The 13,995-nt window shown below is 37.4% G+C and overlaps 1 protein-coding gene across 1 annotated transcript in view; it reads left to right on the top strand.

The window, feature by feature from the left end:
• LOC133535049 (protein phosphatase 1 regulatory subunit 1A-like) overlaps positions 1-12,522 on the top strand; it is an 89,861-nt gene extending 77,339 nt beyond the window's left edge. Inside the window, exons 6-7 of the mRNA XM_061874467.1 lie at positions 5,736-5,867; positions 10,453-12,522. Of these exons, the coding sequence (XP_061730451.1) occupies positions 5,736-5,867; positions 10,453-10,532 (212 nt within the window). The 3' untranslated portion in view covers positions 10,533-12,522. The remainder of the gene's footprint in view (positions 1-5,735; positions 5,868-10,452) is intronic.
• The last annotated feature ends 1,473 nt before the right edge of the window (positions 12,523-13,995 follow it).

Raw genomic sequence — 13,995 nt, 5'->3', positions numbered from 1 at the left:
CTCAAATAAACACCAACATTTTATATGTTCCATTGAAAATATAGAACATATCACATGGTTCTCAATAATCTATCAAAAATTTTTAGTCCAACTTTGGTAAGCTATGAAGCCGCACCGCTTGATGGATTGTACTGTGCTTCCACGTAGGAGTATTACTATGGCGTGTGTATAAGGTAAGACATATTATCGGGCATTTTGTTTTGCAATATTATGCAAAAGCAACTTTTTTTACCTTCTGGTACCTGCTGATCTGTATTTGGGATCTACATGAATCCAGAAAAAATGCGCCCATCCGCCTTTATAGTCCGTGCCAACAACGTAGTCAATAAGCTTCTTCTTTTTCTCTATCTTCTTGTTGTGGGACATTCATCCTCCGCTGTTGCCATTTCTAATATAAAGTAGTGTAAATAAAGTCCTTACTTACATCTGTCAGTAAACTCACAATGAAAGCACTAAAACATACCGGTGTAGTGAGTTTATATTATTCACCCAAGGAACTTTAGTTATTAGAGAGTTCTGGTCGGACGGTTTTTCACGGGACACATTTCTAGTGTGTTTTTTTCCGGATGAGGAGATGCTGCTCCGTTATTGATTGAAGTAAAGTCTGAATGTCATTTAAACAGTTAGCTCCATCTTTTTACACTTATTCCACTCCCGTCCTTGCACGCTACACCGCTACAACAAAGTTGAAGGGAAGAAGACGCTGCTGAAGGTGAGCCACGTAAATAAGACCGCCCACAAAACGGCGCATCCTGAAGCAACTGTCAGAAAGCGACTTTAACCTTCGTCTTGTGTTAGGGTCGGCATTGACCCGTTTTAGTTTTTAAATTCATAAAACAAGCACATACATTATTTTTTTTGTTGCATTAAGGCTTTTTGACTTTGTCAGGAACCTCTATTTCAACAAAATATTTTATTATTATTTTTATTTTTTTCACTAAATTACAAAACGCTCTGGTTGAAATTATGACCTTGGTGTTGTAAGGGTTAATTTCGACCAAGTTCTAAAAATTAGATTATCAAGCAATAATTAGTGCCGAAACTGAACACACTGAAAGCCAGCTCTTCTATACCAATCATGTGAGCTTTAGGGGATTCTCATTTTACCTTGATATCCAGTACAAAAACAAACAAAGACGCGGGTATATCCAGACATGTTATGTCAATTTGGTATAAAATTATTCAAGTGAAAAAAATAAATAAAAATAATTTATTCAAGAGATGTGTTTTATTACCCCTAAGTTATAGTCAGGTAAGACAACAACCTTTTATTTATTCATACGATTCTCTTGAGGTTTATTTTACCATTTTTAAAATTGAAATCAAGGGGTATACTGACAAAAAAGGCCTAGTGGCCCACACCAAAAAATATTAAAGCTAATATTTTCATGGATAAGGAAGCCTAACAAGGTAAACAAGAGATGAGAAACAAATTGGATGATAGATAATAGTTTTTTAGTGTATTTCACAGCTGATTTAAGACATAGGTCAAAACTGACCCTTTAACATAAGAGATGGTAACAGAAAGTTAATACAAGAGGAAGGTTAAGATGATCCGTAAAACATAATCTATGCAACATTTTGACCAAAGAACCACCATTATATGTTTTGTAGACCACAAGGAAGTCTCTTACATTTAGAAAAATAATAATAATATGACTCCTTTAAGGCGCCTTATACATACTTGCCAACCCTCCTGGATTTTCCGGGAGACTCACGAAATTCAGCGCCTCTCCCGAAAACCTCCCGGAAGAAATTTTCTCCCGAAAATCTCCTGAAATTCAGCGGAGCTGGAGCCACGCCCCCTCCAGCTCCATCCGGACCTGAGTGAGGACAGCCTGTTTTCACGTCCGCTTTCCCACTATATAAGCAGCTTGCCTGCCCTATCACATTACAACATCTACGGATTTTTAATAAAAAACACACACAAGGAGACGAAGCGGAAGAACGAGGAAGTAACAGCCATGGCGACGCCGCCTGTAATAGAGGGATCTATGTTGTCTGTTGCCATCTCCTGGTGAATGTTGGCTATAGGGTTATGGGGTTGCTTTTTATGATTTATGTGGTGTTGGGCACCTGTCGGCAAGTGACTCTCGCCAATACGCAAATGGCAGAACAAAGGTTACTCAAATAGTGAAAGGTAAGCGTTGTTGTTTTTTTTAGTAACCAGCAAGCACAGTACAGTTAGTAGAACAACTGTGTTTTTATTACTGTGTATTTGATAGGTGCCGTCTGAAATTCAACTATTTATTTTATTTATACTGTATATATAATAAAATAAATATATGTAGCTAGAATTCACTGAAAGTCAAGTATTTCATTTATATATATATATATATATATATATATATATATATATATATATATATATATATATATATATATATATATATATATATGTATATATATATATAAATGAAATACTCGAATTGGTGAATTGTAGATGTAAATATACTTACTGCTCCCCTCTTAACCACAGCCCCCGCCCCAACCACGCCCCCGACCACGCCCCTCAACCACGCCCCCAACCATGCCTCCGCCCCACCCCCGACCATGGCCCCACCCCCACCCCCCGAAATCGGACGTCTCAAGGTTGGCAAGTATGGCCTTATAATCCGGTGCGCCTTATATATGAACACAAGGTTTGAAAAACAACTGACCATTTTTCGGCAGTGCGCCTTATAATCCGCTGTGCCTTATGGTCCAGAAAATACGGTATTTATTTTAAAGCATGTTTTATCTTCTTAGTCACATTATAATGAAAATAACTTTTTGGCCGTGTTTAGTTTGTGTTATGCTTTTGCATTCGTGTCACAAATCCATGAAATAAAAAAAAACACAGGGCTCGCTCTTTTAATACAGATCTTTACCATGTGACTTGAAGGAGTGGGCCATTAACTTGCATTGATTCGTAACCATAATTAGTCTCCACCATGCCAAACTTGACACTCTACAAATAGGGTTTAGCACGCAGACCAAATCATTAAAACGTAACATAAATGTTTCCGAATGGCTTTTCAAGCACACAATATGGCGCATTCAGAAGCGACTGCCAGAAAGCGGCTTGAAGATGATATCTGTAAAACATCATCTATGCCAGTGCTTTTCAACCACTGTGCTGCGGTGAGATACAGTCTGGTGTGCCGTGGGAAATTATCTAATTTCACCTAATTAGGTTAAAAAAAAATGTTTGCAAACCAGTAATTATAATCCGTAATAAATGTGCCATTGTTGAGTGTCGGTGCTGTCTGGAGTTTGGCAGACAAACCGTGTAATACTCTTCCATATCAGTAGGGGGCAGCCGGTACTTAATTGCTTTGTAGATGTCGGGAACAGCGACAATGGTTTGTCGTGATCCCAATATGCAGACGACAGCGGGAGGCAGCATGCAGGTAAAAAGGTATCCATTGCTTAAACCAAAAATAAATAAAAGGTGAGAACCCCTAAGAAAAGGCTTAGGGAAGTCAATGCAGAACGAAACTAAAACTGAACTGGCTGCAAAGTAAACAAAAACAGAATGCTGGACGACAGCAAAGACTTACCGCGTGTGGAGCAGAGAAGGCGTCTACAAAGTACATCCGAACATGACATGACAATCAATAATGTCCCCAAAAAGAAGGATTAAAAATAACTTAAATAGTCTTGATTGCTAAAAACAAAGCAGGTGTGGGGAATACCGGTCAAGGAGGACATGAAACTTCTACAGGAAAATATTAACAAAAGAGGAAAAGCCACCAAAATAGGTGCGCAAGACAAAAAGTAAAACACTACATACAGGAAAACAGCAAAAAAAGTCAAAATAAGTCAGGGTGTGATGTGACAGTTGGTGACAGTACACCTATGTACTTTGAGACAAGAGCTATATTAATGCTTGCTTGGTTATGCTTTAAAGTCATACCCAACAATTGCAACAAAGACTTTTTACTGTCAATATCGGCTGCTGAGTTTCATTGTTTAAATGTTTTCTGCTGGTGGTGTGCCTCTGGATTTTTTTCAATGAAAAAAATGTGTCTTTGCTCAAAAACACTGATCTATACAACATGTTGACCAAAGAACCACCATTACATGTTATGTAGACCACAAGGAAGTCTTTTACATTTAGAAAAAAATAAACACAAATATGACTCCTTTAATGCGCCTTATAATCCGGTGCACCTTTTGTATGAAAAAAAGATAACTTGTCTTTTATTAGTAAGTAACATAAGTAACATATTGTGTCATTTATCTACCTATTATTTTGTCAACATTATTAAGGACAAGTGGTAGAAAATGAATTATTAGTCTACTTGTTAATATCTGATTATTTTATTTTTCAACATGTTCTATCATAGTCACGTATTTTTCTGTTGGTTGATACTTTACATTAGATTTGGATAATACCACACATTTGGGTATCAATCCGATACCAAGTACTTACAGGATCATACCTTGGTCATACTCAAAGTCCTCACGTGTCCAGGGACATATTTCCTGAGTTTATAAACATAATATACATTTTTAAAAAACGAAAGAAGATGCTGTGATATCAAAAAATATCGACGTAATCATAATAGTATTGAGTAGATACGTGCCTGTACTTCGTATCACTGTAGTGGATGTCAGGTGTAGATCCACCAATGGTGTTTGTTTACATTTTGACTCCGGTGAGCTAATGTGTGTCGTGAAGCATGTTTAGCTATTCCTCGTCCTCCAGTGATAATGATACATGTAAGACACATACTTTTTTTGTCACCATGGAGGCGAGGATTAGTGATTTAGAATTAGCTAAAACACTGCAGACTGTGAATGGATGTTAGCCATGTCTTAAAGCACCTCTTCCTAAGGGCTTTTCAGTGTTATAACTTCACCTTTATTTTAACTTTTTAAGCCAAAATGCGTCCCTGCAAAAAAAAAATAGACAATTATAAAGCGGATTATAAGGCAGTGAGTGCGCCTTATACTCCGCAAAATACGGAAAATCGGAACAGGACTCGAAATTAGATCAGATCCGGGGCCGAAAAACATTGATGGGCACATTTTTAGTTATAGTAAATATTCATCTTTTTTTTACATAAGAAAAACAACAACAAAAATAAAACCTGCCGGCAGAATTTGAACCGGCTTCCATCGATATAGATATGTTATTTTTTTTGTTTGTCCATCCATCCATCCATTTTTCTACCGCTTACGCCCTTTGGGGTCGCGGGGGCCCTGGTGCCTATCTCAGCTACAATCGGGCGTTTTTTTATTTTTTATTTTTTTTTTTGTCCTCTACAGCTTCTCAGACAAATCATGTAGTTAATATTATAGATGCCCATATCGGCTGTTCAGACTAGAAATGGTTTTAAGAGTACAATCGATGATTCCAAAAGTCCAAAATAAGCGCTTTTTGTCCTTGACTTCAGATAGTTCATCTTAAATGTGTGTGCACATAATGCATCTGCACCGAGACCGTGTCCTTGCTGCAGTGACAGAGAGCAGACGATGGACCGCCAAGTAATGGACTTTAATAGCAGGTCACTTGATGGTCATGTGGTGCAGCACCCAGTAATATTGGCATCAACCGGCTTCCTCTCTGCATGCTGTATGCAACATAGTGGTGAGCAGTGCAGTATCTCCCCTTGAAGACTCAGCAGGAGTAAACAACGTGCAACTATAAATGTCAGCCGCCATCGATCACATCTGCTAATCTGCATCTAATAGCCGCTGTTTGACTGGTCAATATCTTCACTCGCATTATTTTGTCTTCTGCTCAGAGTTCTCCAGGGAGAGTCTGTCCGACGTGGCTGGCAGCGGCGGATTAGAGCTCCCCCTTCCTAAAGACGATGATAAATGCTCCAGCCCTGCTCTCTCGGATCCGTCAGCGCAACTAAACAACGCACAAGCAGGTAAATGAGAAGCAAGGTATATTCCCCTAGGAAAGGTTGCAGCTTTGCTGTCAGGTTCAAACACTGATGACATCTATTAAACAGACAAGAAGCAAGGAATCATGCAGAGACAGAGTTCAATTTGCCTCAATGAGAAGAGACGTATTGGGCTGTACTCTTCAGTTACAGATCCAATCTACACTCTAAGGCAGTGGTTCTCAACCTTTTTTCAGTGATGTACACCCTGTGAACATTTTTTTTTTTAATTCAAGTAGCCCCTAATCAGAGCAAAGCATTTTTGGTTGAAAAAAAAGAGATAAAGAAGTAAAATACAGCACTATGTCATCAGTTTGTGATTTATTAAATTGTATAACAGTGCAAAATATTGCTCATTTGTAGTGGTCTTTCTTGAACTATTTGGAAAAAAAGATATAAAAATAACTAAAAACTTGTTGAAAAACAAACAAGTGATTCAATTACAAATATACATTTCTACACATAGAAGTAATCATCAACTTAAAGTGCCCTTTTTGGGGATTGTAATGGAGATAATTCTAAACATTTCTTCATAAAAAGAGAAATCTTTAACATGAATATTTATGGAACATGTCCACAAAAAATCTTGCTGTCAACACTGAATATTGCATCGTTGCAATATTTGTTGTTTTCCCAGTTTATGAACTTACATTCATATTTTGTTGAAATATTATTCAATAAATATATTGACAAAGGATTTTTGAATTGTTGCTATTTTTAGAATATTAAAAAAAAATCTCACGTACCCCTTGGCATACCTTCAAGTACCCCCGGGGTACGCGTACCCCCATTTGAGAACCACAGCTCTTAAGTACCGCCCACATGCACCTCTATTCATTTGGGAGGTCCCTGGTTACATCACTGAGGCTGCTTCTGAAGGAAGGGGGGTAATTTCAGCAGCTCCAGTTAGACACAATATATGATTATTCAGAAATGCAAATGAGCTGACACTCGTGATATCGACCTGTCTCTCCTCTGTCTGCGTCACAGTACTCGATGTTCGTCCTTGGCAGTCAGCAGGCCGAGTCTGGACACAAACACTGATATGAGACGACTCGCAATCTTTTGGATTGCCAGTTGTCCCTTTGCACAGATAGAAAAGTACAACTTCAGCACAATTGATAATAACTATAGCAACAGCCCTTAAGCATAAGAGTTGTGTGATAATTTATACATGATTATTCTAACAGCAAATGACCATGCACCGTATTTTTTTAAATGGCGTTGTTGCGTGAAATCTGATAGTTCACTGTTTTAAAAATAACGAGTTTAATAAACTTAAAAAGAAGGAACATTTTACTTACATTCAACGTTTTTAAGTAAGTACAACTTTTGAAAACTTTGTAAGTTTACAGTACTTATTCTAATTAATTATTTTGAGCATTCTGGTTTACAGTGTGCCTGGGGGACGATGTGTGTGTTTTTTTCATATAGTGTACTCATATCTATCTATCTATCTATCTATCTATCCATCTATCCATCTATCTATCTATCTATCCATCTATCTATCTATCTATCTATCTATCTATCTATCTATCTATCTATCTATCTATCTATCTATCTATCTATCTATCTATCAATTTATCTATCCAGTATATAAATATGTATACAATGAACACAAATATAAACGCAACACTTTTGTCTTTTGTTCCCTTTTCTTAAGAGTTGAACCAAAACATTTTTGTATACACAAAATATATATTCCTATTAAATATTGTTTAAAAATCTGTCTAAATATATGTTAGTGAGCATTTCTTCTTTGCCAAAAAACATGTCAAGATACTGATAAAACATTGTGTTTATTGCACAGGTGTGCCTTAGGCTTCCCCACAATAAAAGGCCACTGTGAAATGTGCAGTTTTATCACACAGCACAATGCCACAGATGTTGCAAGTTTTGAGGGAGCGTGCGGTCGGCATGCTGACTGCAAGAATGTCAACCAGAGCTGTTGTCTGTGAATTTAATGTTCAGTTCTTTACCATAAGCCGTCTCCAAAGGCGCTTCAGAGAATTTGGCAGTACATCCAACCGGTATCACAACTGCAGACCACGTATAACCACACACACAGATCCATATCGTAATAATCCTTATGATATCACTTTTCTGCAGAACAGAATTTTTGTGTTGAAATCTGCTTTCTTGTCCCTCCCTGATAATTATATTTTTGGTTGGCTGCTAATGAACCCCACCCTCTTTGTTTTTTGACTTGTCTGCTTGGAGCTGCTCCGACGCAGATTACCGTGATAAACTTGTATCACTTAGAAGCACAAATTCCAACCATTGGAGAATGGCATTGTACATTATTGGCGGCTCCAGGTTCGATGGTAAAGATTAAACAAAATATTTTATTGATTTATTGATTTTTATTTATATATTTTTTTAACTTTCAAACTTCCAAACTAAATGTTTCAAATTTCTATATGATCAATAAAACTGTGATGAAAACATATTAGATCAGTTCAACTGATTGTCCAATTTTGTAACTTCATCATTCAGGAATAAATGAAGATCTAATTCTAAATAATTTCATTTGATATTGTCTTACTGCTACTAAGATATGAATTTTTTCTCTGAATAATTCAGCAACTGTCTGTCAGTCAGTCACTGCTGCATTATGAATAATATCAAAACCGTCACTGAGCAAAAATGTACATGTTTATGAGTGCTAGTGAAGTGAATTATATTTATGTAGCGCTTTTCTCTAGTGACTCAAAGCGCTTTACATTGTGAAACCTAATATCTAAGTTACATTTTTTTAAACCAGTGCGGGTGTCACTGGGAGCAGGTAGGTGACGTGTCTTGCCAAAAGACACAACGGCAGTAACTGGGATTGCAGAAGTGGGAATCAAACCTGGAACCTTCAAGTTGCTGGCACGGGCAGTCTAGCGCTACTATAACTAGGCAATGCTGACGATAATAATGATAACATTTCAATTGATATACTATATACTTTGAACAACAATGCAAATGCAATGTACAAATACATTTATCTTTTGTTTGTTGTAACTGAATTTCTTGCAACAGAGCAGCAAGAAAACTATGGCAGCATGACAATAGATATAAGACAGCATGGGTGTCCAGGAGGTAATGTCACCAAGCCGACTGCCTGGCAACTGCAAGCTTAAATAATACCGACCTGATTAGTGACAGGTGCACGAGTGCAAAACGTGAGACAAGTGAAACTAATGAGTAGTCATGGAAACAAAACAAGCAAGAGTGCACAACCAGGAACTAAAACGAGTACAAAAACAAACAGCACATGGCCAAATAAAAACATGATCAACAGACATAACATATGTGTGATGTATCATGTTGTATGCTTGCCTGTGTGATGTATCATGTTGTATGCATGCATGTGTGATGTATCAGGTTGTATGCATGCATGTGTGATGTATCATGTTGTATGCATGCATGTGTGATGTATCAGGTTGTATGCATGCATGTGTGATGTATCATGTTGTATGCATGCACGTGTGATGTATCATGTTGTATGCATGCATGTGTGATGTATCATGTTGTATGCATGCATGTGTGATGTATCAGGTTGTATGCGTGCATGTGTGATGTATCATGTTGTATGCATGCACGTGTGATGTATCATGTTGTATGCATGCATGTGTGATGTATCATGTTGTATGCATGCATGTGTGATGTATCATGTTGTATGCATGCATGTGTGATGTATAATGTTGTATGCATGCATGTGTGATGTATCATGTTGTATGCATGCACGTGTGATGTATCATGTTGTATGCATGCATGTGTGATGTATCATGTTGTATGCATGCATGTGTGATGTAACATGTTGTATGCATGCATGTGTGATGTATCATGTTGTATGCTTGCATGTGTGATGTATCATGTTGTATGCATGCATGTGTGATGTATAATGTTGTATGCTTGCATGTGTAATGTATCATGTTGTATGCATGCATGTGTGATGTATCATGTTGTATGCTTGCATGTGTGATGTATCATGTTGTATGCATGCATGTGTGATGTATAATGTTGTATGCTTGCATGTGTAATGTATCATGTTGTATGCATGCATGTGTAATGTATCATGTTGTATGCATGCATGTGTGATGTATCATGTTGTATGCATGCATGTGTGATGTGTCATGTTGTATGCATGCATGTGTGATGTATCATGTTGTATGCTTGCATGTGTGATGTATCATGTTGTATGCATGCATGTGTGATGTATAATGTTGTATGCTTGCATGTGTGATGTATCATGTTGTATGCATGCATGTGTGATGTATCATGTTGTATGCATGCATGTGTGATGTATCATGTTGTATGCATGCATGTGTGATGTATCATGTTGTATGCATGCATGTGTGATGTATCATGATGTACGAGTGCATGTTACAAATAAACTCAAACTCAACTCAACTATACCTGTTTTAATTAATTTTAAAGTCAATATACATTGTTTCTCTTTTTGTCTTTGGACGGAAAAATCAAAAACGTTGAATCGACAATTGAAATAAATGCTGCAAACGCACATTGACTAATTGTGCTTGCAGTCCCGTTTTATTTAAGGGTGGTATTGTGTGTTTTACAGGCACAAAAGCAGCAACATGCCTCACCAGGCAACCCTCCGATGAGAAGACAAAGAAAATCGGCTCGGAGACAGAAATATGAATGGAAAATTATAATTTTTTTGTGTGCATCACAATGCTGCTCCTTCTTCTCAGCAAGCGCGACAGAAGATTGTGCATACACGTTCACTTTTTAGCCACATCAGGACACTCCTTGGGGCCTCTGTTAACAGCCTTAAAACAACTATTTGTGTGCTCAAAAAAGCATTTGCTCAGTTTCTTTTCTGTTCTTAATATAAACTGAAAAATCCTGTGTTTGAAACCAGTTGTGATGTGCTAGAAAGTCAATGAGAAGTAACTTGCGTAATTTTAATCGAGCGCCATGTTGGTTTTATTTGACCTACTTACTTATATACACATATATATATATATATATATATATATATATACATATATATATATATATATATATACAAACCCCGTTTCCATATGAGTTGGGAAACTGTGTTACATGTAAATATAAACGGAATACAATGATTTGCAAAACATTTTCAACCCATATTCAGTTGAATGCACTACAAAGACAAGATATTTGATGTTCAAACTCATAAACTTTATTTTTTTTTTACAAATAATAATTAACTTAGAATTTTATGGTTGCAACACGTACCAACGTAGTTGCAACACGTACCAACGTAGTTGCAACACGTACCAACGTAGTTGCATGTTCAAAACTGTGTTACGTCACCTTTTCGTTTAACAACACTCAATAAACATTTCGGAACTGAGGAAACAAATTGTTGAAGCTTTGAAAGTGGAATTCTTTACCATTCTTGCATGATGTACAGCTTAAGTTGTTCAACATTCCATGGTCTTGTTGTCGTTTTTTACGCTTCATATTGCGCCACACATTTTCGATGGAAGACATGTCTGGACTGCAGGCGGGCCAGGAAAGTACCCGCACTCTTTAACTACGAAGCCACGCTGTAGTAAAACGTGGCTTGGCATTGTTTTGCTGAAATAAGCAGGGGCGTCCATGATAACGTTGCTTGGATGACAACATATGTTGCTCCAAAATCTGTATGGACCATTCAGCATTAATGGTCCCTTCACAGATGTGTAAGTTACCCATGCCTTGGGCACTAATACACCCCCATACCATCACAGATGCTGGCTTTTAAACTTGCACCTATTACAATACGGATGGTTATTTTCCTTTTTGTTCCGGAAGACACCACGTCCACAGTTTCCAAATATAATTTAAAATGTGGACTCGTCAGACCACAGAACACTTTTCCACTTTGCATCAGTCCATCTTAGATGAGCTCGGGCCCATCGAAGTCGGCGGCGTTCTTGGGTGTTGTTGATTAATAGCTTTTGCTTTGCATAGTAGAGTTTTAATTTGCGCTTACAGATGTAGCGACCAACTGTAGTTACTGACAGTGGTATTATGAATTGTTCCGGAACCCATGTGGTGATATCCTTTACACACTGATGTAAGTTTTTGATGCAGTACCGCCTGAGGGATCAAAGGTCCATAATATAATCGCTTATGTGCAGTGATTTCTCCAGATTCTCTGAACCATTTGATGATCTTATAGACGGTAGATAGTAAAATCCCTAAATTCCTCGCAATACCTCATTGAGAAGTGTTGTTCCAAAACTGTTTGACAGTTTGCTTACAAATTGGTGACCCTTGCCCCATCCTTGTTTGTGAATTACTTAGGATTTCATGGAAGTTGCTTTTATACCCAATCATGGCACCCACCTGTTCCCAATTAGCCTGCACACCTGTGGGATGTTCCAAATAAGTGTTGATGAGCATTCCTCCACTTTATCAGTATTTATTGCCACCTTTCCCAACTTCCTTGTCACATGCTGCAGGCATCAAATTCTAAAATAAATGAATATTTGCAAAAAAAAAAATGTTTATCAGTTTGAACATCAAGTATGTTGTCTTTGTAGCATATTTAACTGAATATGGGTTGAAAAAGATTTGCAAATCATTGTATTCTGTTTATATTTACATCCAACACACTTTCCCAACTCATATGGAAACGGGGTTTGTACATATATATATATATATATATATGTATATATATATATATATATATATATATATATATATACATATAAATATATATATATATATATATATATATATATATATATATATATATATATATATATATATATATATATATATATATATATATATATATACACACACACACATACACCTACACACACATAGCATTTTCAAAAATTGCGAGGCCCCTGGTACAGTATAAACTATCATCTTACAAAGATGTCTGCGATTGTTCCATGGAAGCAATAACATTGTTTATTTGCTCAATATATGGCTGGGCATCTCATATTGAAGACCATCACGAGATGCAAGACTATATCAGTAACGTGCAGCGAGGTTCATGGCCAGTGGGGCACTGACTTAAACTTTTAGACCTTTTACTTTATCTTTATTTTTATTTTATGTCCCTCCGTAGAAAGACGGCAGCAACAAGCCCCTGCCAGCCTGTGCTTGTAGTTTAGTAACATTATTGAAATCACTCCTGCATTAAATACATTGGTCAAGGTTAGGTTGATATGAGTAAATAACTCATCATCTATTTAGTCATTTTAACATAAGTGCACCTTCAATGTTCCTTCTTGCATGATACTATGGAACTTTTTTTTTTATTTTGCAACAGAAAATTTTGAACTTATGTTGTAAAAAACAGGAATAAGTCGTCAAAGCTCAGGTTTTATGATTTACCCCAACATTATAACCGACTAAAAATGTCATTATTATTCATCATAACTTCACATTTTCACATTTATAAGTAAAATGTGTTTCCCAGCTGCCAAAAACAACAATCATTTCTTCAACAACAAGAGAAGACACCAGCCAATGGTAAGAAAATTCAATGAAACGAACATGTGATGCATTTGCTCTTTTTGTTGTTGTGTATTTATGGATTCTGTATTGTTTGGTCTGTTTCAAATAAATAAATAATAGTTTTCAATCAATATAGAAGCTGGAAGTTTACTTGAATTCCATCCATCCATCCATCCATCCATCCATCTTCTGCTTATCAGAGGTCGAGTTGCGGGGGCAACAGCCTAAGCAAAGAAGCGCAGACTTCCCTCTCCCCAGCCACTTCGTCCAACTCTTCCGGGATCCTGAGGCGTTTTGCCGCCAGCCGGGAGACATAGTCTTCCCAACGTTTCCTGGGTCTTTCCCGTGGCCTCCTACCAGTCGGACGTACCCAAAACACCTCCCTAGGGAGGCGTTCGGGTGGCATTCTGACCAAATGCTAAAACCACCTCATCTGGCTCCTCTCAATGTGGAGAAGTAGCTGCTTTAGTTTGAGCTCATCCTGGATGACAGAGCTTCTCAGCCTATCTCTAAGGAGCCCCGTCACTCGGTGGAGGAAGCTCATTTCAGCCGCTTGTACCCGTGATCTTATCCTTTCGGTCATGGCCCAAAGCTCATGAGCATAGGTGAGGACGGGAATGTAGATCGACCGGTAAATTGAGAGCTTTGCCTTCCGGCTCAGCTCCTTCTT

This window comes from Nerophis ophidion, linkage group LG02 (genome assembly GCF_033978795.1).
Source record: "Nerophis ophidion isolate RoL-2023_Sa linkage group LG02, RoL_Noph_v1.0, whole genome shotgun sequence".
In the NCBI taxonomy this organism is placed as follows: Eukaryota; Metazoa; Chordata; class Actinopteri; order Syngnathiformes; family Syngnathidae; genus Nerophis; species Nerophis ophidion.
This window is presented reverse-complemented; position numbering and strand designations above follow the sequence as displayed.